The sequence below is a fragment of the Oncorhynchus clarkii genome, chromosome 9 (assembly GCF_045791955.1).
Source record: "Oncorhynchus clarkii lewisi isolate Uvic-CL-2024 chromosome 9, UVic_Ocla_1.0, whole genome shotgun sequence".
Taxonomy (NCBI): Eukaryota; Metazoa; Chordata; class Actinopteri; order Salmoniformes; family Salmonidae; genus Oncorhynchus; species Oncorhynchus clarkii.
The window spans coordinates 78,675,867-78,700,145 of record NC_092155.1 but is presented as its reverse complement, the minus strand read 5'-3'; the positions used below and the strand labels follow the sequence as shown (position 1 = coordinate 78,700,145).

At 43.2% G+C, this 24,279-nt stretch overlaps 1 protein-coding gene across 7 annotated transcripts in view; it reads right to left on the bottom strand.

Annotated features, from left to right (window-relative positions):
- Positions 1–19,716, bottom strand: part of LOC139416966 (transcription factor E3-like) — a 43,372-nt gene extending 23,656 nt beyond the window's left edge. For 4 of the 7 annotated variants that reach the window (XM_071166187.1, XM_071166188.1, XM_071166182.1 and 1 more), the window contains exons 1-4: positions 19,198–19,716; positions 18,974–19,055; positions 9,705–9,818; positions 1,491–1,731 (exon numbers count right to left, since the gene is read on the bottom strand). In XM_071166187.1, coding sequence (XP_071022288.1) covers positions 1,491–1,682 — 192 coding nt within the window. In that variant the 5' untranslated portion in view covers positions 1,683–1,731; positions 9,705–9,818; positions 18,974–19,055; positions 19,198–19,716. The remainder of the gene's footprint in view (positions 1–1,490; positions 1,732–9,704; positions 9,819–18,973; positions 19,056–19,197) is intronic. The other 3 variants (XM_071166189.1, XM_071166183.1, XM_071166184.1) reach the window with 2 other exon arrangements.
- Between the last annotated feature and the right edge of the window lie 4,563 nt (positions 19,717–24,279).

Genomic DNA, 24,279 nt, shown 5'->3' with positions numbered 1-24,279 from the left:
CACTGGGGTTAGTTAGAGAGACACTGGGGTTAGTTAGAGAGACACTGGGGTTAGTTAGAGAGACACTGGGGTTAGTTAGAGAGACACTGGGGTTAGTTAGAGAGACACTGGGGTTAGTTAGAGAGACACTGGGGTTAGTTAGAGAGACACTGGGGTTAGTTAGAGAGACACTGGGGTTAGTTAGAGAGACACTGGGGTTAGTTAGAGAGACAATGTAATACAGTATCTGCAACATCTCCCACTTCGATTTAAAACGTTTGTGGTCAAAAGCAAACCCAGTCCTCCTCAAACCCAGTCCCCCCAAACCCAGTCCTCCTCAAACCCAGTCCCCCCAAACCCAGTCCTCCCCAAACCCAGTCCTCCTCAAACCTCCACAAACCCAGTCCTCACCAAACCCAGTCCTCCTCAAACCTCCCCAAACCCAGTCCTCCCCAAACCCAGTCCCCCCAAACCCAGTCCTCCTCAAACCTCCACAAACCCAGTCCTCCCCGAACCCAGTCCTCCCCAAACTCAGTCCTCACCAAACCCAGTCCTCCCCAAACTCAGTCCTCCCCAAACCCAGTCCTCCCCAAACCCAGTCCTCCCCAAACCCAACCCAGCCCTCTCCAAAACCAACCCAGTCCTCCCCAAAACCAACCCAGCCCTCCTCAAGTCCAGCCCTCCTCAAGACCAGCCCTCCTCAAGACCAGCCCTCCTCAAGACCAGCCCTCCTCAAGACCAGCCCTCCTCAAGCCCTCCAGATGATGTATTGACAGTAGATGTAGGGAAACAGGGTGAAAGGGTTGTGATTCATACCCATGTTGCTGATGGTCTATGTGTTTGGGGGACTGCAGGACTCCTGCACTATAGTATCTTATTATTATCATCATCATGTCCGCAATTCTGGAACGCTCGAGCTGTCATTTCTTTGACACACAAACAGACCAGGCGTTTCTAGTGAATTGCAAACCCAACAGCCCTCCGAGAGTTTCAGGAAAGTCATGACCATACCTCGAGGACCTCCACAGGAACCTGAACAGGGGGTGGTCATATGACCTTACCTTGAGGACCTCCACAGGAACCTGAACAGGGGGTGGTCATATGACCTTACCTTGAGGACCTCCACAGGAACCTGGGCAGAGGGTGGTCATATGACCTTACCTTGAGGACCTCCACAGGAACCTGAACAGGGGGTGGTCATATGACCTTACCTTGAGGACCTCCACAGGAACCTGGGCAGGGGGTGGTCATATGACCTTACCTTGAGGACCTCCACAGGAACCTGAACAGGGGGTGGTCATATGACCTTACCTTGAGGACCTCCACAGGAACCTGGGCAGGGGGTGGTCATATGACCTTACCTTGAGGACCTCCACAGGAACCTGAACAGGGGGTGGTCATATGACCTTACCTTGAGGACCTCCACAGGAACCTGAATATGGGGTGGTCATATGACCTTACCTTGAGGACCTCCACAGGAACCTGAACAGGGGGTGGTCATATGACCTTACCTTGAGGACCTCCACAGGAACCTGGGCAGGGGGTGGTCGGGCTTCAGTATGCTCTGGGGCCATGGAGATGGCTGGGGAGGAGTCGGTGGTGTGTAACTGGGCCGAGGAGACGTGCTGCTGGGCCTCTCTCCTCTCCTGGTCCCTGGCCTGCTGGCGCATCAGCTCCTGCCTCATCAACACCCGAGACGTCATCACTGAGCTGGTGGAAGGATACGCCGTATCAGAGGGGGGTGAAGACAGGCTGCAGGCGGAGAGAAGGGGGACAGAGTCAGGTCAGCTTAAAAAACACACATGTTAAAACAGGCTACAGGGGCAGACCATGAAGGACGGAGTCAGGTCAGTTTAAAAAACACACATGTTAAAACAGGCTACAGGGGCAGACCATGAAGGACGGAGTCAGGTCAGCTTAAAAAACACACATGTTAAAACAGGCTACAGGGGCAGACCATGAAGGACGGAGTCAGGTCAGTTTAAAAAACACACATGTTAAAACAGGCTACAGGGGCAGACCATGAAGGACGGAGTCAGGTCAGTTTAAAAAACACACATGTTAAAACAGGCTACAGGGGCAGACCATGAAGGACGGAGTCAGGTCAGCTTAAAAACCATATACAGTGCATTGGGAAAGTATTCAGACCCCTTCCCCTTTCTCCACATTTTGTTAAGTTACAGCCTTATTCTAAAATGGATTAAATAAAATGTTTTCCTCATCAATCTACACACAATACCCCATAATGACATCACAATACCCCATAATGACATCACAATACCCCATAATGACATCACAATACCCCATAATGACATCACAATACATTATAATGATAAAGCAAACACAGGTTTTTAGAAATGTTTGCTAATTTAAAAAAAATAAAAAAAAACAGAAATACCTTACTTAAAAAAGTATTCAGACCCTTTGCTATGAGACTTGAAATTAAGCTCAGGTGCATCCTGTTTCCATTGATCATCCTTGAGATGTTTTGACAACTTTGAGTCCACCTAAATTCAATTGAAAGTCCCCAAGAACACAGTCGCCTCCATCATTCTTAAAAGGAAGAAGTTTGGAACCACCAAGACTCTTCCTAGATCTGGCCGCCCGGCCAAACTGAGCAATTGAGGGATAAGGGCCTTGGTCAGGCAGGTGACCAAGAACCCGATGGTCATTCTGACAGAGCTCCAGAGATCCTCTGTGGCGATGTGAGAAACTTCCAGAAGAACAACCATCTCTGCAGCACTCCACCAATCAGGCCTTTTGGTAGAGTGACCAGATGGAAGCCACTCCTCTGTAAAAAGGCACGACAGCAAGAAACAAGATTATCTGGTCTGATGAAACCAAGATTGAACTCTTTGGCCTGAATGCCAAGCGTCACATCTGGAGGAAACTTGGCACCGTCCATACGGTGAAGCATGGTGGTGGCAGCAACATGCTGTGGAGATGTTTTTCAGCGTCAGGGACTGGAAGACTAGTCAGGATCGAGGGAAAGATGAACGAAGCAAAGTACAGAGATATATTTTATGAAAACCTGCTCCAGAGTGCTCAGGACCTCAGACTGGGGTGAAGGTTCACCTTCCAATGAGACAATGACCATAAGCACACAGCCAAGACAACGCAGGCTTTGGGAAAAAGTCTCTGAATGTCCTTGAGTGGTCCAGCCAGAGCCCGGACTTGAACCCGATCAAACATCTCTGGAGAGACCTGAAAATAGCTGTGCATCGACGCTCCCGCTCCCCGCTCCCAGAGCTTGAGAGGATCTGCAGAGAAGAATGGGAGAAACTCCCCAAATACAGGTATGCCAAGCTTCTAGCAACATACCCAAGAAGACATGAGGCTGTAATCGCTGCCAAAGGTGCTTCAACAAACTACTGAATAAAGGGTCTGAATAATTTATTTTGAATACATTTGCGAAAATGTCTAAAAACCTGTTTTTGTTTTGTCATTATGGGATATTGTGTATAGATGGACGAGGGGAAAAAAACAATGTAATACATTTTAGAATAAGGCTGCAACATAAAACAATGTGGAAAAAGTCAAAACAAATGTATTTATCACGTACACATGGTTAGCAGATGTTAATGGTCACATACACATGGTTAGCAGATGTTAATGGGCACATACACCTGGTTAGCAGATGTTATTGGTCATCTTCTCCAGTTTCAACTGTTCTGCCTTATTATTATTCGACCATGCTGGTCATTTGAACATCTTGACCATGTTTTGTTATTATCTCCACCCGGCACAGCCAGAAGAGGACTGGCCACCCCACATAGCCTGGTTCCTCTCTAGGTTTCTTCCTAGGTTTTGGCCTTTCTAGGGAGTTTTTCCTAGCCACCGTGCTTCTACATCTGCATTGCTTGCTGTTTGGGGTTGTAGGCTGGGTTTCTGTACAGCACTTTGAGATATCAGCTGATGTACGAAGGGCTATATAAATAAATTTGATTTGATTTGATTTGACATACACATGGTTAGCAGATGTTAATGCAAGTGTAGCGAAATGCTTGTGCTTCTAGTTCCGACAATGCAGTAATAACCAACGAGTAATCTAGCTAACAATTCCAAAACTACTACCTAATAGACACAAGTGTAAGGGAATGAAAAGTCAAAGGGTCTGAATCAATTCAGTAAGTACTGTATGTATAGCTGTCGTGTAGTTTGTGGTGTATGTATAGCTGTCGTGTAGTTTGTGGTGTATGTATAGCTGTCGTGTAGTTTGTGGTGTATGTATAGCTGTCGTGTAGTTTGTGGTGTATTTATAGCTGTCGTGTAGTTTGTGGTGTATTTATAGCTGTCGTGTAGTTTGTGGTGTATGTATAGTTGTTGTGTAGTTTGTAATGTATTTATAGCTGTTGTGTAGTTTGGACTGATTTATAGCTGTCGTGTAGTTGGTATCTTTTTGTTTTATTGATGTAATTTGTTCTGTTCTCAGGGCACCATTGTAAATTAGGCAGTGGTCTCAATTGGGTTCCCCTGAATAAATAAAAGTTAATTAAAAAAAACAAGACCTGTCAGTCTCCTTGATAAAGAGGCAGACCTCAGCGATAAATGGAAGTGATGATATTATGTAGTTACAACAATATGTAGCAAAGTTGAGGTCACAGTTCAGACTTCTTGTTACATTAGAACAGATACATTATAGAAGAAGTCCGTTTACACAAGACAGAGACGACTGAAAGTACAGAAGACTGTTTCACAAGACTCTGTGGTTACATTTCCATTGAGAGAAATAACAGCTCATGACTCACTCACTGGGAAGCACCTGGATCTGAACTAAAGAAATCCAACACACTAAACACACAGGGGATATGTCTACCTTACACCCTAACCCTCTTCTGTAAACACCATCTTTCTCAAAGTGGATTCTTGATTGATTCAGTCACTGGGAAGCACACTAAACCCTAGTACCCTTACCCAGGGGATATGTCTACCTTACACCCTAAACCTCTTATGTAAACACCATCTTTCTCAAAGTGGATTCTTGATTGATTCAGTCACTGGGAAGCCCCTGGGCCGAGACAAGGAGATGGCAGAATATAAACTCATCAGTGGCCCGTGGTTCTGAACTCATCAGTGGCGCGTGGTTCTGAACTCATCAGTGGCCCGTGGTTCTGAACTCATCAGTGGCCCGTGGTTCTGAACTCATCAGTGGCCCGTGGTTCTGAACTCATCAGTGGCCCGTGGTTCTGAACTCATCAGGGGCCCGTGGTTCTGAACTCATCAGTAACACATGGTTCTGAAGTCATCAGTAACACATGGTTCTGAACTCATCAGTAGCCCGTGATTCTGTGTAACCACATCCATACCCACAAATGCAGTCAGAACCGGAACTAGCCACCTCGTCAGCAAAACATTTTAAGCGGTTCCCCCTCTTGGTAGCAGAGAGAATTTTTGTTAATTTCCTACAATTCTACACATTTTGCCATGGGTCATAGATAACATGTTGCAGTTTTAAAGCACGTTTCCTGCAATTATACACATTTGTGCCCCGATTCTTGAAGCTGGGCCTAAGACAAATTTTCCAACTTTTTTTTTTCGTCATCTAAATGTATTTCTTTGCAAAAACGCCTTTTTGAGCATGTGGACTTTCATGTGCCTTAATAACAAACCTGTATGTAATCTGTAAATATACAATCAAACGTGAAAATCACAAAGCTGTTTAGACACAAGAGAAAATACAGAATGTCGGCTAGCCATGATTGGTTGAGATAATAAGGGGGCTGGGACATTCACGAGAAAGTCCGTTCTGTCACTCAAGGCTTCTCTGTCCAATAGCACATCCTGCTCTCTGCTAACGCAGACATTTGAAAGATCCATAACTCATATGTTCATCATGGAAAGAGTAGCTACAGCTTTCAATTGTTTAAAAAAAATATATTATCTTAATAAGTCAGTTAAGAACAATTTCTTATTTACAATGACGGCCTAGGAACAGTGGGTTAACTGCCTTGTTCAGAGGCAGAACAACAGTTTTTTTTCCTTGTCAGCCTCGGGGGATTCGATCTAGCAACCTTTCGGTTAATTTGTCCAACGCTCTAACCACTAGGCTACCCTGCCGCAATAACAGTGTAACCAGCTAGCTAGTCAGTAGCATGCAGTTAATGTTATAGCCAGCTAGCTAGTCGGTAGCATACAGTTAATGTTATAGCTAGCTAGCTAGTCAGTAGCATGCAGTTAATGTTATAGCCAGCTAGCTAGTCAGTAGCATACAGTTAATGTTATAGCCAGCTAGCTAGTCAGTAGCGTACAGTTAATGTTATAGCCACCTAGCTAGTCAGTAGCATGCAGGTAATGTTATAGCTAGCTAGTCAGTAGCATACAGTTAATGTTATAGCCAGCTAGCTAGTCGGTAGCATACAGGTAATGTTATAGCCAGCTAGTCAGTAGCATGCAGTTAATGTTATAGCCAGCTAGCTAGTCAGTAGCATGCAGTTAATGTTATAGCCAGCTAACTAGTCAGTAGCATGCAGTTAATGTTATAGCCAGCTAGCTAGTCGGTAGCATACAGTTAATGTTATAGCTAGCTAGCTAGTCAGTAGCATGCAGTTAATGTTATAGCCAGCTAGCTAGTCAGTAGCATACAGTTAATGTTATAGCCAGCTAGCTAGTCAGTAGCGTACAGTTAATGTTATAGCCACCTAGCTAGTCAGTAGCATGCAGGTAATGTTATAGCTAGCTAGTCAGTAGCATACAGTTAATGTTATAGCCAGCTAGCTAGTCGGTAGCATACAGGTAATGTTATAGCCAGCTAGTCAGTAGCATGCAGTTAATGTTATAGCCAGCTAGCTAGTCAGTAGCATGCAGTTAATGTTATAGCCAGCTAACTAGTCAGTAGCATGCAGTTAATGTTATAGCCAGCTAGCTAGTCAGTAGCATGCAGTTAATGTTATAGCCAGCTAGCTAGTCAGTAGCATGCAGTTAATGTTATAGCCAGCTAGCTAGTCAGTAGCATACAGTTAATGTTATAGCCAGCTAACTAGTCAGTAGCATGCAGTTAATGTTATAGCCAGCTAGCTAGTCAGTAGCATGCAGTTAATGTTATAGCCAGCTAGCTAGTCAGTAGCATACAGTTAATGTTATAGCCAGCTAGCTAGTCAGTAGCATGCAGTTAATGTTATAGCCAGCTAGCTAGTCAGTAGCATGCAGTTAATGTTATAGCCAGCTAGCTAGCCAGTAGCATACAGTTAATGTTATAGCCAGCTAGTCAGTAGCATGCAGTTAATGTTATAGCCAGCTAGCTAGTCAGTAGCATGCAGTTAATGTTATAGCCAGCTAACTAGTCAGTAGCATGCAGTTAATGTTATAGCCAGCTAGCTAGTCAGTAGCATGCAGTTAATGTTATAGCCAGCTAGCTAGTCAGTAGCATGCAGTTAATGTTATAGCCAGCTAGCTAGTCAGTAGCATACAGTTATTGTTATAGCCAGCTAGCTAGTCAGTAGCATACAGTTAATGTTATAGCCAGCTAGCTAGTCGGTAGCATGCAGGTAATGTTATAGCCAGCTAGTCAGTAGCATGCAGTTAATGTTATAGCCAGCTAGCTAGTCAGTAGCATGCAGTTAATGTTATAGCCAGCTAACTAGTCAGTAGCATGCAGTTAATGTTATAGCCAGCTAGCTAGTCAGTAGCATACAGTTAATGTTATAGCCAGCTAGCTAGTCAGTAGCATGCAGTTAATGTTATAGCCAGCTAGCTAGTCAGTAGCATACAGTTAATGTTATAGCCAGCTAGCTAGTCAGTAGCATGCAGTTAATGTTATAGCCAGCTAGCTAGTCAGTAGCATGCAGTTAATGTTATAGCCAGCTAGCTAGCCAGTTGCATTCTGCTGTTAATATTGATTGTGAATGTGCTAAACCATGCATGATACGATACTAATCGTTGTCAGTTTGTCATGTTTAACTAGCTACTGAAAATAGCAACTGTTGTGTGAATGATAATCAGTTAGCAAGCTAATCAAACTAGTCACCTCCCCGACCAAGGCCCTTCTCCCCCGATGGCCCAGTTTGGCCGGGTGACCAGCTCTAGGAAGAGTCTTGGTAATTTCAAACTTCTTCCATTTAAGAATGATGGAGGCCACTGTGTTCATGGGGATCTTCAATGATGCAGAATTTTGCCTCGACACAATCCTGTCTCGGAGCTCAACGGACAATTCCTTCGACCTCATGGCTTGGTTTTTGTTCTGACATGCACTGTCAACTGTGAGACCTTATATAGACAGGTGTGTGTGCCTTTCCAAATCACGTCCAATCAGTTGAATTTACCACAGGTGGACTCCAAATCAAGTTGTAGAAACATATCAAGGACGATCAATGGAAACAGGATGCACCGGAGCTCAATTTCTCGAAAACCTGTTTTCGCTTTCAATTGTGGGGTATTGTGTGTAGATTGATGAGGAAATAAAAGTATTTCATCCATTTTAGAACAAGGCTGTGACGTAACAAAATGTGGAAACAGTCAAGAGGTCTGAAAACTTTACGAATAATATATATATTAATTATTATTATTATTATTTATTTTATTTTATCCAAGGGACTACAAAAAGGGGAGTTGCCCATTCCTTCACTAAACAGTCAGAAATTCCCACAAGATCCTGCTTGGCCTTGCGGAAACATTTACTATGTAAGGTTGTGTGAGTCTTTAAAGCACTGGGACGGCTCTGAACTAAACCAAACAACAGGGGGATATGTCTCCCCTACATCCTAACCCCCAACCCAACGTCCCCCCCCCCCCGTCCCCCCAGTAAACATCATCTTCCTAAGGGCGGTACCAAATGCTGCCCAGTCACTCACTGGGAAGCCCCTGGATAGAGGAGACAAGGGGATCAGAATTACAAATTCGCGTTACCCAACACCTTACCTCCACACTGGGGAGGGATTTCCCAGTCAGAATTTCCCACAACATGATCACACTTGAAATACCATGACCATCTAAAGGTTTTGTGTGAGTCTAAGTTAAAGATCAACATTACTATCTAAAGTTGTGAAAGTAAGTTTCTACTGTAACCTTCAACAAACGAGCACAACCTCTCCACAGTGGAAGTGAAGATATCTCATATTTGGTTATATACTGTTCGTGATACTAATACTATACACACATTCATGCTGAGTCACTGGTGAATACACTGTGGAAACTCCCAGGGTACTGACTGAGACTGGAAATCACAGCAGTAACCTGATGCCCAGCTTCACACACATACATGCACACAAACACAGAGAGAAAGAGAGAGAAAGAGACAGACAGCAAGAGACAGACAGACAGACAGACAGACAGAGAGCGAGAGAGGGAGGGAGACAATGAGAGACATACAGCGAGAGACAGACAGACAGAGAGAGAGAGAGGGGGGAGAGACAGACAGACAAACAGCGAGAGACAGACAGACAGAGAGCGAGAGAAGGGGGGAGAGAGAGGGGGGGAGACAGTGAGAGACAGACAGACATATAGAGAGAGAGTGGGGAGAGTGAGGGACAGACAGACAGAGAGAGAGAGGGGGGGAGAGACAGACAGAGAGTGACAGACAGACAGAGAGAGGGGGGAGAGACAGACAGACAGAGACAGACAGTTCAGCCTCTCGCCCAGCAAGGCATGCACAGACACGCTACAGTTCTACAAAATGGACAGAGGGGAAAGAAACGAGAGAAAGGACAGAGATGAATGTGGTGTCTGGTCTCACCTAGAACAGTGTGTGCGTGTGCGTGTGCGTGTGTGTGTGTGTGTGTGTGTGTATTCACCTCAGAGTGATGGGCTGGCTTTACAGCTGGTAGAAGGTATCAGAGTCTGAAGAGAGGATGCTCTTGACCTCGATGTCTGCCTCTATCCCCGACTCAGGTAGGAGGGGCTCCACACTGGAAACACATACAACTACAGGTCAGTAACATACAACTACAGGTCAGGTCAGTAACATACAACTACAGGTCAGTAATATACAACTACAGATCAGTAACATACAACTACAGATCGGTAACATACAACTACAGGTCAGTAACATACAACTACAGGTCAGTAACATACAACTACAGGTCAGTAACATACAACTACAGGTCAGTAATATACAACTACAGGTCAGTAACATACAACTACAGGTCAGTAACATACAACTACGGGTCAGTAACATACAACTACAGATCAGTAACATACAACTACAGGTCAGGTCAGTAATATACAACTACAGGTCAGTAAAATACAACTACAGGTCAGTAACATACAACTACAGGTCAGTAACATACAACTACAGATCAGTAACATACAACTACAGGTCAGTAACACACAACTACAGGTCAGTCATATACAACTACAGGTCAGGTCAGTAACATACAGGTCAGTAACATACAGATCAGTAACATACAACTACAGGTCAGTAACACACAACTACAGGTCAGTAACATACAACTACAGATCAGGTCAGTAACATACAACTACAGGTCATTAACACACAACTACAGATCAGTAATATACAACTAAAGGTCAGTAAAATACAACTACAGATCAGTAACATACAACTACAGATCAGTAATATACAACTACAGGTCAGTAATATACAACTACAGGTCAGGTCAGTAACACACAACTACAGGTCAGTAACACACAACTACAGGTCAGTAACACACAACTAAAGGTCAGTAATATACAACTACAGGTCAAGTCAGTAACACACAACTACAGGTTAGTAACATACAACTACAGATCAGTAACATACAACTACAGGTCAGTAACATACAACTACAGATCAGTAACATACAACTACAGATCAGTAACATACAACTACAGGTCAGTAATATACAACTACAGGTCAGTAACATACAACTACAGGTCAGTAATATACAACTACAGATCAGTAACATACAACTACAGGTCAGTAACATACAACTACAGGTCAGGTCAGTAACACACAACTACAGGTCAGTAACATACAACTACAGGTCAGTAATATACAACTACAGGTCAGTAACATACAACTAAAGGTGAGTAATATACAACTACAGATCAGTAACATACAACTACAGGTCAGTAACATACAACTACAGGTCAGGTCAGTAACACACAACTACAGGTCAGATCAGTAATGCACAACTACAGGTCGGTAACATACAACTACAGGTCAGTAACATACAACTACAGGTCAGTAACACACAACTACAGGTCAGTAATACACAACTACAGGTCAGGTCAGTAACATACAACTACAGATCAGGTCAGTAACATACAACTACAGGTCAGTAACATACAGATCAGCAACATACAACTACAGGTCAGTAACATACAGGTTAGTAACATACAACTACAGGTCAGTAGCATACAACTACAGGTCAGTAATATACAACTACAGATCAGGTCAGTAACACACAACTACAGGTCAGTAACATACAGGTCAGTAACATACAACTACAGGTCAGTAACATACAACTACAGATCAGTAACATACAACTACAGGTCAGTAACATACAACTACAGGTCAGTAACATACAACTACAGGTCAGTAATATACAACTACAGGTCAGTAATATACAACTACAGATCTGGTCAGTAACATACAACTACAGGTCAGTAACATACAACTACAGGTCAGTAACATACAACTACAGGTCAGTAACACACAACTACAGGTCAGTAACACACAACTACAGATCAGTAATATACAACTACAGGTCAGTAACATACAACTACAGGTCAGGTCAGTAACACACAACTACAGGTCAGGTCAGTAACGCACAACTACAGGTCAGTAACATAGAACTACAGGTTAGTAATATACAACTACAGGTCAGTAACATACAACTACAGGTCAGTAATATACAACTACAGATCAGTAACATACAACTACAGGTCAGTAACATACAACTACAGGTCAGGTCAGTAACACACAACTACAGGTCAGTAACATACAACTACAGGTCAGTAATATACAACTACAGGTCAGTAACATACAACTAAAGGTGAGTAATATACAACTACAGATCAGTAACATACAACTACAGGTCAGTAACATACAACTACAGGTCAGGTCAGTAACACACAACTACAGGTCAGATCAGTAATGCACAACTACAGGTCGGTAACATACAACTACAGGTCAGTAACATACAACTACAGGTCAGTAACACACAACTACAGGTCAGTAATACACAACTACAGGTCAGGTCAGTAACATACAACTACAGATCAGGTCAGTAACATACAACTACAGGTCAGTAACATACAGATCAGCAACATACAACTACAGGTCAGTAACATACAGGTTAGTAACATACAACTACAGGTCAGTAGCATACAACTACAGGTCAGTAATATACAACTACAGATCAGGTCAGTAACACACAACTACAGGTCAGTAACATACAGGTCAGTAACATACAACTACAGGTCAGTAACATACAACTACAGATCAGTAACATACAACTACAGGTCAGTAACATACAACTACAGATCAGTAACATACAACTACAGGTCAGTAATATACAACTACAGGTCAGTAATATACAACTACAGATCTGGTCAGTAACATACAACTACAGGTCAGTAACATACAACTACAGGTCAGTAACATACAACTACAGGTCAGTAACACACAACTACAGGTCAGTAACACACAACTACAGATCAGTAATATACAACTACAGGTCAGTAACATACAACTACAGGTCAGGTCAGTAACACACAACTACAGGTCAGGTCAGTAACGCACAACTACAGGTCAGTAACATAGAACTACAGGTTAGTAATATACAACTACAGGTCAGTAACATACAACTACAGATCAGTAACATACAACTACAGGTCAGTAACATACAACTACAGGTCAGTAACACACAACTACAGGTCAGTAATATACAACTACAGGTCAGGTCAGTAACATACAGGTCAGTAACATACAACTACAGGTCAGTAACATACAACTACAGGTCAGTAATATACAGATCAGTAACATACAACTACAGGTCAGTAACACACAACTACAGGTCAGTAACATACAACTACAGATCAGGTCAGTAACATACAACTACAGGTCATTAACATACAACTACAGGTCAGTAACACACAACCACAGGTCAGTAACATACAACTATAGGGTCAGTAACACACAACTACAGATCAGTAATATACAACTACAGGTCAGTAAAATACAACTACAGATCAGTAACATACAACTACAGATCAGTAATATACAACTACAGGTCAGTAATATACAACTACAGGTCAGTAATATACAACTACAGGTCAGGTCAGTAACACACAACTACAGGTCAGTAACACACAACTACAGGTCAGTAACATACAACTACAGGTCAGTAATATACAACTACAGGTCAAGTCAGTAACACACAACTACAGGTTAATAACATACAACTACAGATCAGTAACATACAACTACAGGTCAGTAACATACAACTACAGGTCAGGTCAGTAACACACAACTACAGGTCAGTAACATACAACTACAGGTCAGTAATATACAACTACAGGTCAGTAACATACAACTACAGGTCAGTAATATACAACTACAGATCAGTAACATACAACTACAGGTCAGTAACATACAACTACAGGTCAGGTCAGTAACACACAACTACAGGTCAGTAATACACAACTACAGGTCAGTAACATACAACTACAGGTCAGTAACATACAACTACAGGTCAGGTCAGTAATGTACAACTACAGGTCAATAACATACAACTACAGGTCAGTAACATACAACTACAGGTCAATAACATACAACTACAGGTCAGTAACATACAACTACAGATCAGTAACATACAACTACAGGTCAGTAACACACAACTACAGATCAGTAATATACAACTACAGGTCAGGTCAGTAACACACAACTACAGGTCAGATCAGTAATGCACAACTACAGGTCAGTAACACACAACTACAGATCAGTAATATACAACTACAGGTCAGTAACATAGAACTACAGGTCAGTAATATACAACTACAGGTCAGTAACATGCAACTACAGATCAGTAACACACAACTACAGATCAGTAATACACAACTACAGGTCAGGTCAGTAACATACAACTACAGATCAGGTCAGTAACATACAGATCAGCAACATACAACTACAGGCCAGTAACATACAGGTTAGTAACATACAACTACAGGTCAGTAACATACAACTACAGATCAGGTCAGTAACACACAACTACAGGTCAGTAACATACAGGTCAGTAACATACAACTACAGGTAAGTAACATGCAACTACAGGTCAGTAACATACAACTACAGATCAGTAACACACAACTACAGATCAGTAATGCACAACTACAGGTCAGGTCAGTAACATACAACTACAGATCAGGTCAGTAACATACAGATCAGCAACATACAACTACAGGTCAGTAACATACAACTACAGATCAGGTCAGTAACACACAACTACAGGTCAGTAACATACAGGTCAGTAACATACAACTACAGATCAGGTCAGTAACACACAACTACAGGTCAGTAACATACAGGTCAGTAACATACAACTACAGGTAAGTAACATACAACTACAGGTCAGTAACATACAACTACAGATCAGTAACATACAACTACAGGTCAGTAACATACAACTACAGGTCAGTAACATACAACTACAGGTCAGTAATATACAACTACAGGTCAGTAATATACAACTACAGATCAGTAACATACAACTACAGGTCAGTAACATACAACTACAGGTCAGTAACATACAACTACAGGTCAGTAACATACAACTACAGGTCAGTAACATACAACTACAGATCAGTAACATACAACTACAGGTCAGTAACACACAACTACAGATCAGTAATATACAACTACAGGTCAGTAACATACAACTACAGGTCAGGTCAGTAACACACAACCACAGGTCAGGTCAGTAACGCACAACTACAGGTCAGTAACATAGAACTACAGGTCAGTAATATACAACTACAGGTCAGTAACATACAACTACAGATCAGTAACATACAACTACAGGTCAGTAACATACAACTACAGGTCAGTAACACACAACTACAGGTCAGTAATATACAACTACAGGTCAGGTCAGTAACATACAGGTCAGTAACATACAACTACAGGTCAGTAACATACAACTACAGGTCAGTAATATACAGATCAGTAACATACAACTACAGGTCAGTAACACACAACTACAGATCAGTAACATACAACTACCGGTCAGTAACTTACAACTACAGGTCAGTAACATACAACTACAGGTCAGTAACATACAACTACAGGTCAGTAATATACAACTACAGGTCAGGTCAGTAATATACAACTACAGGTCAATAACATACAACTACAGGTCAGTAACATACAACTACAGATCAGTAACATACAACTACCGGTCAGTAACTTACAACTACAGGTCAGTAACATACAACTACAGGTCAGTAACATACAACTACAGGTCAGTAATATACAACTACAGGTCAGGTCAGTAATATACAACTACAGGTCAATAACATACAACTACAGGTCAGTAACATACAACTACAGGTCAATAACATACAACTACAGGTCAGTAACATACAACTACAGATCAGTAACATACAACTACAGGTCAGTAACACACAACTACAGATCAGTAATATACAACTACAGGTCAGGTCAGTAACACACAACTACAGGTCAGATCAGTAATGCACAACTACAGGTCAGTAACACACAACTACAGATCAGTAATATACAACTACAGGTCAGTAACATACAACTACAGGTCAGGTCAGTAACACACAACTACAGGTCAGATCAGTAATGCACAACTACAGGTCAGTAACATACAACTACAGGTCAGTAATATACAACTACAGGTCAGTAACATACAACTACAGATCAGTAACATACAACTACAGGTCAGTAACATACAACTACAGGTCAGTAACACACAACTACAGGTCAGTAATACACAACTACAGGTCAGGTCAGTAACATACAACTACAGATCAGGTCAGTAACATACAGATCAGCAACATACAACTACAGGTCAGTAACATACAGGTTAGTAACATACAACTACAGGTCAGTAGCATACAACTACAGGTCAGTAATATACAACTACAGATCAGGTCAGTAACACACAACTACAGGTCAGTAACATACAGGTCAGTAACATACAACTACAGGTCAGTAACATACAACTACAGATCAGTAACATACAACTACAGGTCAGGTCAGTAACACACAACTACCGGTCAGTAACATACAACTACAGGTCAGGTCAGTAACACACAACTACAGGTCAGTAACATACAACTACAGGTCAGTAATATACAACTACAGGTCAGTAACACACAACTACAGGTCAGTAACATACAACTACAGGTCAGTAACATACAACTACAGGTCAGTAATATACAACTACAGGTCAGTAACATACAATTACAGATCAGTAACATGCAACTACAGGTCAGGTCAGTAACATAGAACTACAGGTCAGTAACATACAACTACAGGTCAAGTCAGTAACATACAACTACAGGTCAGTAACACACAACTACAGGTCAGCAATATACAACTACAGGTCAGGTCAGTAACATACAACTACAGGTCAGTAATATACAACTACAGGTCAGGTCAGTAACATACAACTACAGGTCAGTAATATACAACTACAGGTCAGGTCAGTAACATACAACTACAGGTCAGTAACATACAACTACAGGTCAAGTCAGTAACATACAACTACAGGTCAGTAACACACAACTACAGGTCAGTAACATTTTTTCCAATTAGCGCAAAACTGTTGGAATCATGGAAATATAATTACTATTCTAATTATATAGTTAGAATATAATAGTGGGCACTTTGAATACAGTGTTGTTTGAGATGAACACGAAGGAAAATGCCAGGGAGGAGTTATTGTGATGGTAGGAACTAAAGTGTTGATAAGTGTTTCCTAGGGGACCCTATAAGCTTTGGCTACATTGCATGTTTGCTCTTACTCAGTACATTTATTAGCTAGCTAGCTAGCTATTAGCGGCTAACAATTAGCATCTCATAAGATTTAGGGCAACTTGCTAAGAAAAGACAAGACTAGCTGTTTGCTAATGTATGACACACACTAATAGTGTCATTATAGAACGCTGGAGGATTTATATTAAGAAGCAAAGTGAAAACAGCATCGTTGTCATCAACATTGTTGTCATCAACATCGTTGCATGTGCTGCATTGACCAGGCAGAGACTGAACGCAAGTGTGTGGTTGAGGAACATCAAATGCGCTCCTTGGCTGACAGGGGGCGTGGTTAGGTCTGTGTGGAAAGTGGCACCGAGAGAAAGCGCTATAGAAGGTAAAGTTAAAACCCAAACCGGTCCCTGCATCAACACCGGTATATCATAAAATATGGTATACCATCCACCCTTAAACTCAGCTCAGAGTTCAACTTACTTGTGTTATGAGTTGTAATAGTAGAATGGCGGCACAAAGTGCAATTAATTGGGTATTGAACGGGCATTTGTCCCATTATGTCATTCGCTGACAGACCTTAGAGAGCTATTTATAACCAGTCAGGAATGTCCAGTTGATTAACGACTGGCCATATTAGCTAGCTGGGTAAATTAGGCTTACCAGCTTTCTACATCTTAGATACCATGGCCAGATTACATGCCCAGGGGTCTCAACCCCCCCCCCCCCCCTCCCCCAGGGGGCCCTCATTGATTTTGTTGAGTCACTCAGGTATCAGATGAACACACAGGAAATTAGCTTTAAAATTGCCAAACGTTCTCTCCGCAGACAAGAGGTGTGTTAACAGTTTGGGTTCGCCATGTGGGGATTTGTTACTGTTGCCTTTAAATGACAATATCCAACAGGACCCTTGTGTGACCGGACCCTTTAAAATAGTAGCAGAGTACCCCTGTATAGTAGATGATAGTATAGTACCCCTGTATAATAGATAGTATAGTACCCCTGTATAATAGATGATAGTAGAGTACCCCTGTATAATAGATAGTATAGTACCCCTGTATATTAGATAGTGTAGTACCCCTGTATATTAGATGATAGTATATTACCCCTGTATATTAGATGATAGTATATTACCCCTGTATATTAGATGATAGTAGAGTACCCCTGTATATTAGATGATAGTAGAGTACCCCTGTATATTAGATGATAGTATAGTACCCCTGTATATTAGATGATAGTAGAGTACCCCTGTATATTAGATGATAGTATAGTACCCCTGTATATTAGATGATAGTAGAGTACCCCTGTATATTAGATGATAGTATAGTACCCCTGTATATTAGATGATAGTAGATTACCCCTGTATATTAGATGATAGTAGATTACCCCTGTATTTTAGATGATAGTAGATTACCCCTGTATATTAGATGATAGTAGAGTACCCCTGTATAATAGATGATAGTATAGTACCCCTGTATATTAGATGATAGTAGATTACCCCTGTATATTAGATGTGTTTTTTAAATAAAGTTTTAGTCAACCATCATGAGTCTAGAGGAGTAGTTCTTAGATGAGCACAAGTTAAGTTAATTAATTTAGATGCCTTCAGAATTAGGTTCTTATTCTCTAACACCCCCCTTTACCCCACTTGGCCTTCTCCTTACAGAAACGGCTAAACAGCTCAAATTGGGAAAAAGTCTGATTTAATTTGATAATAATTGCATCATTTCATTTGAAATATTGTTATTTTCAGTGTTGTGTTTAACTCAGGCATTTTGTTTCGGGGAGCAATGTTTAAAAAAAATATAAAAAATATTGATTTGTTTATAACTTTTGGGGGACTTTGAAAACGGTTATGGTAAAAAGATTTTGGTGAAAATGTTGGTAAAATGCATAATATCTGATGAAAAGCATAATAATAATTGTGAAATAGATAAGTACAGATCCTATTCTCAGTTACTCAAGAGGAAGTTTCGTGAGAAGGACCCATTTAGCTGTTAAATGGGCTAGTAGTAGATGTTACATGATAATACAATATACTGTATTCTGAAGACAGTATATTGTAACATGTACCAATTTGCATGGTTACTAATGGAATACAACTACCGTAGCCAGTAGATATGAATAGAGCAGGTGGTCCGTCGGTATCTGGATCCAGAAACTCAGCCGGGATCAGCACACCAGACAGCTACAGAATGTAAACAGTGAAGCCTCACCAAGATGCCATGGTTCTCCAATTACCAGACGAATGAAACGCAACGACAGAAACCACACACCAGCTCATAGTCTTTATAGCCGTTATGATATGGAAATAATAATGTCCTACTCACCCATAAATAAATCAAAGAATAGCTTTAGCTTTTAGGAGAAAGACAACTGATATCCCGTGTTAGCCTGGAACCGAGCGATGGGAATCCATGTCGGTCCTTGGTGGGAAAAAAGGCCAATATCCTCAGAATTTGATCAAAAAAAACGTTGCAGTTTACGCAGAAATCAATATGACGAATAACAATTACTTTGTCAAAAACAATAAATGTCCTCGTTTTATAATGTTGTAGAACAGGAAGCCAGGTTGACAGCTCAAAAGAGGAGGCTCCTGCCCCGCTCACCGGTTCAACCGAGAAAATAAATGGAACGTCATCAACATTCAACTATTTCCCGTTGAAATAAAAAATATAAAAAAATCAAGCCTCAGCGATCAAACGATAATTATAAACGAAATCAAAGAATGACCATCATACACTAGAAACCTTGTAAAATCGTTTTAGCTGCGTAGGCTACAGCCCCGAGAGAGAGGCATCCGAAGAGTTACAAAAAAATAGGACGCTTGTAAATAGGACGCTTGTAAACTAAAGCCATTATTATCGCCACACGAGGGAGTAGTCACGCACCTTTCTGTCAAATGAAACTTTGTACCATTGGCGGTGTCCGAATACCCATTCTAGCGTACTACATACTTAAACTGCATACTATTTACTAATCACCGCGTACTATTTAGCAGGTACGATTTAGTTAAACATATGCAGTATGCAATCGCCTCAACGCAGTAGTGGCTTCTGATTGGCTGAGTAGGTGGGGTGGGTTAACAGACATGCTTCACATTAACCAGCCTGGCAACCAGCCTGGCCACCAGCCTGACAATAGCTTGACAACCAGCCTGACAACCAGTCTGACAATAGCTCATTTCCATTGTGATTCATTCCTCTAGACTCTGAATAGAACAGGAATGGAATTATAGAACTACTCAGGCCCCCTTCGAAGTTCCTTAATTTTGTGGCTAGAGTCAAATACTTTCTGTGGCACACATCAGAGTCAAATACTTTCTCTAGAACAAACTTCAGGTCAGAATAGGCAACCGAAATTAATAATGAATATATGTGTGTTATATTAAATATAGAGGAGGGAGTAAAATGTAGGAAAGCAATAAACATTTCAGAACAACTACTAGTCGAATAAGACATGGGAAAGATAAACGAATTTTGGCAAAGAGATTTATTTATAGACTTAATACAACTTGAAACAAATAGCCAAACCGAAAAGTGCAGACATTACTAGTGCCTCCCTGCGATTAAAGGACACAAATAAAAAATGATTTCTGCTACGAAACTCAGTGAAATGTAGGCTAAACTGACAACGGAGTGAAGAGCAGAAAACTCAACAAGCAAGCAAGTCGAAGCAATGAAGAATTGAGTGCGTGCGTGTTCACACGAGGAGGGGGGGGGGGGGAACAACAACAACGAGCCCCCAACCATCCGCTCATCCACGTTTTGCTCTTTTTTTTTGCCACTGCTGGCTCTGCAGACGGCTATATCGGTCTGATGATCTTTTTGCCACTGCTGGCTCTGCAGACGGCTATATCGGTCTGATGATCTTTTTGCCACTGCTGGCTCTGCAGACGACTATATCGGTCTGATGATCTTTTTGCCACTGCTGGCTCTGCAGACGACTATATCAGTCTGATAATCTTTTTGCCACTGCTGGCTCTGCAGACGGCTATATCGGTCTGATGATCTTTTTGCCACTGCTGGCTCTGCAGACGGCTATATCGGTCTGATGATCTTTTTGCCACTGCTGGCTCTGCAGACGGCTATATCGGTCTGATGATCTTTTTGCCACTGCTGGCTCTGCAGACGGCTATATCGGTCCGATAATCTTTTTGCCACTGCTGGCTCTGCAGACGGCTATATCGGTCTGATGATCTTTTTGCCACTGCTGGCTCTGCAGACGGCTATATCGGTCCGATGATCTTTTTGCCACTGCTGGCTCTGCAGACGGCTATATCGGTCCGATAATCTTTTTGCCACTGCTGGCTCTGCAGACGGCTATATCGGTCTGATGATCTTTTTGCCACTGCTGGCTCTGCAGACGGCTATATCGGTCTGATGATCTTTTTGCCACTGCTGGCTCTGCAGACGGCTATATCGGTCCGATAATCTTTTTGCCACTGCTGGCTCTGCAGACGGCTATATCGGTCTGATAATCTTTTTGCCACTGCTGGCTCTGCAGATGGCTATATCGGTCTGATAATCTTTTTGCCACTGCTGGCTCTGCAGACAGTGCTGGCTCTGCAGATGGCTATATCGGTCTGATGATCTTTTTGCCACTGCTGGCTCTGCAGACGGCTATATCGGTCTGATAATCTTTTTGCCACTGCTGGCTCTGCAGACGGCTATATCGGTCTGATAATCTTTTTGCCAGTGCTGGCTCTGCAGACGGCTATATCGGTCTGATAATCTTTTTGCCACTGCTGGCTCTGCAGACGGCTATATCGGTCTGATAATCTTTTTACCAGTGCTGGCTCTGCAGACGACTATATCGGTCTGATAATCTTTTTGCCACTGCTGGCTCTGCAGACGGCTATATCGGTCTGATAATCTTTTTGCCACTGCTGGCTCTGCAGACGACTATATCGGTCTGATGATCTTTTTGCCACTGCTGGCTCTGCAGACGGCTATATCTGTCAGGTGCGTGAATGAGGACCCAAAAGCGAATTGACAAAACAGAGTTTCTTTAATGACGAAACACATGTAGGCTCAGATGGACAGGCAGATTCCGACAGGACAGGACAAGGTTAGATGAACAGGCAGATTCCGACAGGACAGGACAAGGTTGCAGCAAGCACGACGATAGTCTGGTTCAGGCATGAGAAACACAAACGAGAATCCGACAAAGACAGAAGCAGGAACAGAGAGAGATATAGAGACCTAATCAGAGGGAAAAAGGGAACAGGTGGGAAAAGGGGTGAACGAGGTAGTTTAGAGAAGACAAGGAACAGCTGGGGGAAAGAGGGGAAGAAAAGGTAACCTAATACGACCAGCAGAGGGAGACAGGGTGAAGAGAAAGAACAGGAACAAGACACAACATGACAATACATGACAGTACCCCCCCACTCACCGAGCGCCTCCTGGCGCACTCGAGGAGGAAACCTGGCGGCAACGGAGGAAATCATCGATCAGCGAACGGTCCAGCACGTCCCGAGAGGGAACCCAACTCCTTTCCTCAGGACCGTACCCCTCCCAATCCACTAGGTACTGATGACCACGGCCCCGAGGACTCATGTCCAAAATCTTACGGACCCTGTAGATAGGTGCGCCCTCGACAAGGATGGGGGGGGGGGGGGGGGGGGGGAAGACGAGCGGGAGCGCGAAGAATGGGCTTAACACAGGAGACATGGAAGACCGGGTGGACGCGACGAAGATATCGCGGAAGAAGAAGTCGCACTGCGACAGGATTAATGATCTGAGAAATACGGAACGGACCAATGAACCGCGGGGTCAACTTGCGAGAAGCTGTCTTAAGGGGAAGGTTCTGAGTGGAGAGCCAAACTCTCTGACCGCGACAATATCTAGGACTCTTAGTTCTACGCTTATTAGCGGCTCTCACAGTCTGCCCCCTATAACGGCAAAGTGCAGACCTGACCCTCTTCCAGGTGCGCTCGCAACGTTGGACAAAAGCCTGAGCGGAGGGGACGCTGGACTCGGCGAACTGAGACGAGAACAGCGGAGGCTGGTACCCGAGGCTACTCTGAAAAGGAGATAGCCCGGTCGCAGACGAAGGAAGCGAGTTGTGGGCGTATTCTGCCCAGGGGAGCTGTTCTGACCAAGACGCAGGGTTACGAAAAGAAAGACTGCGTAAGATGCGACCAATAGTCTGATTGGCCCGTTCTGCTTGACCGTTAGACTGGGGGTGAAAGCCGGAAGAGAGACTGACGGAAGCCCCAATCAAACGGCAAAACTCCCTCCAAAATTGAGACGTGAATTGCGGACCCCTGTCCGAAACGACGTCTGACGGAAGGCCATGAATTCTGAAAACATTCTCGATGATGATTTGTGCCGTCTCTTTAGCAGAAGGAAGCTTAGCAAGGGGAATAAAATGAGCCGCCTTAGAGAACCTATCGACAACCGTAAGAATAACAGTCTTCCCCGCTGACGAAGGCAGTCCGGTGATAAAATCTAAGGCGATGTGAGACCACGGTCGAGAGGGAATGGGAAGCGGCCTGAGACGGCCGGCAGGAGGGGAGTTACCGGACTTAGTCTGCGCGCAGACCGAACAAGCAGCCACGAAACGACGCGTGTCATGCTCCCGGGTGGGCCACCAAAAACGCTGGCGAATGGAAGCAAGCGTACCCCGAACGCCAGGGTGGCCGGCTAACTTGGCAGAGTGAGCCCACTGAAGAACGGCCAGACGAGTAGGAACGGGAACGAAAAGAAGGTTCCTAGGACAAGCGCGCGGCGACGGAGTGTGAGTGAGTGCTTGCTTTACCTGCCTCTCAATTCCCCAGACAGTCAACCCGACAACACGCCCCTCAGGGAGAATCCCCTCGGGGTCAGTGGAGGCTACTGAAGAACTGAAGAGACGAGATAAAGCATCAGGCTTGGTGTTCTTAGAGCCCGGACGATAAGAAATCACGAACTCGAAACGAGCGAAAAACAGCGCCCAACGAGCCTGACGCGCATTAAGTCGTTTGGCAGAACGGATGTACTCAAGGTTCCTATGGTCAGTCCAAACGACAAAAGGAACGGTCGCCCCCTCCAACCACTGTCGCCATTCGCCTAGGGCTAAGCGGATGGCGAGCAGTTCGCGGTTTCCCACATCATAGTTACGTTCCGACGGCGACAGGCGATGAGAAAAATACGCGCAAGGGTGGACCTTGTCGTCAGAGAGGGAGCGCTGAGAAAGAATGGCTCCCACGCCCACCTCTGACGCGTCAACCTCGACAACGAACTGTCTAGAGACGTCAGGTGTAACAAGGATAGGTGCGGAAGTAAAACGATTCTTGAGGAGATCGAAAGCTCCCTGGGCGGAAACGGACCACTTAAAGCACGTCTTGACAGAAGTAAGGGCTGTGAGAGGAGCTGCCACCTGACCGAAATTACGGATGAAACAACGATAGAAGTTCGCGAAGCCGAGAA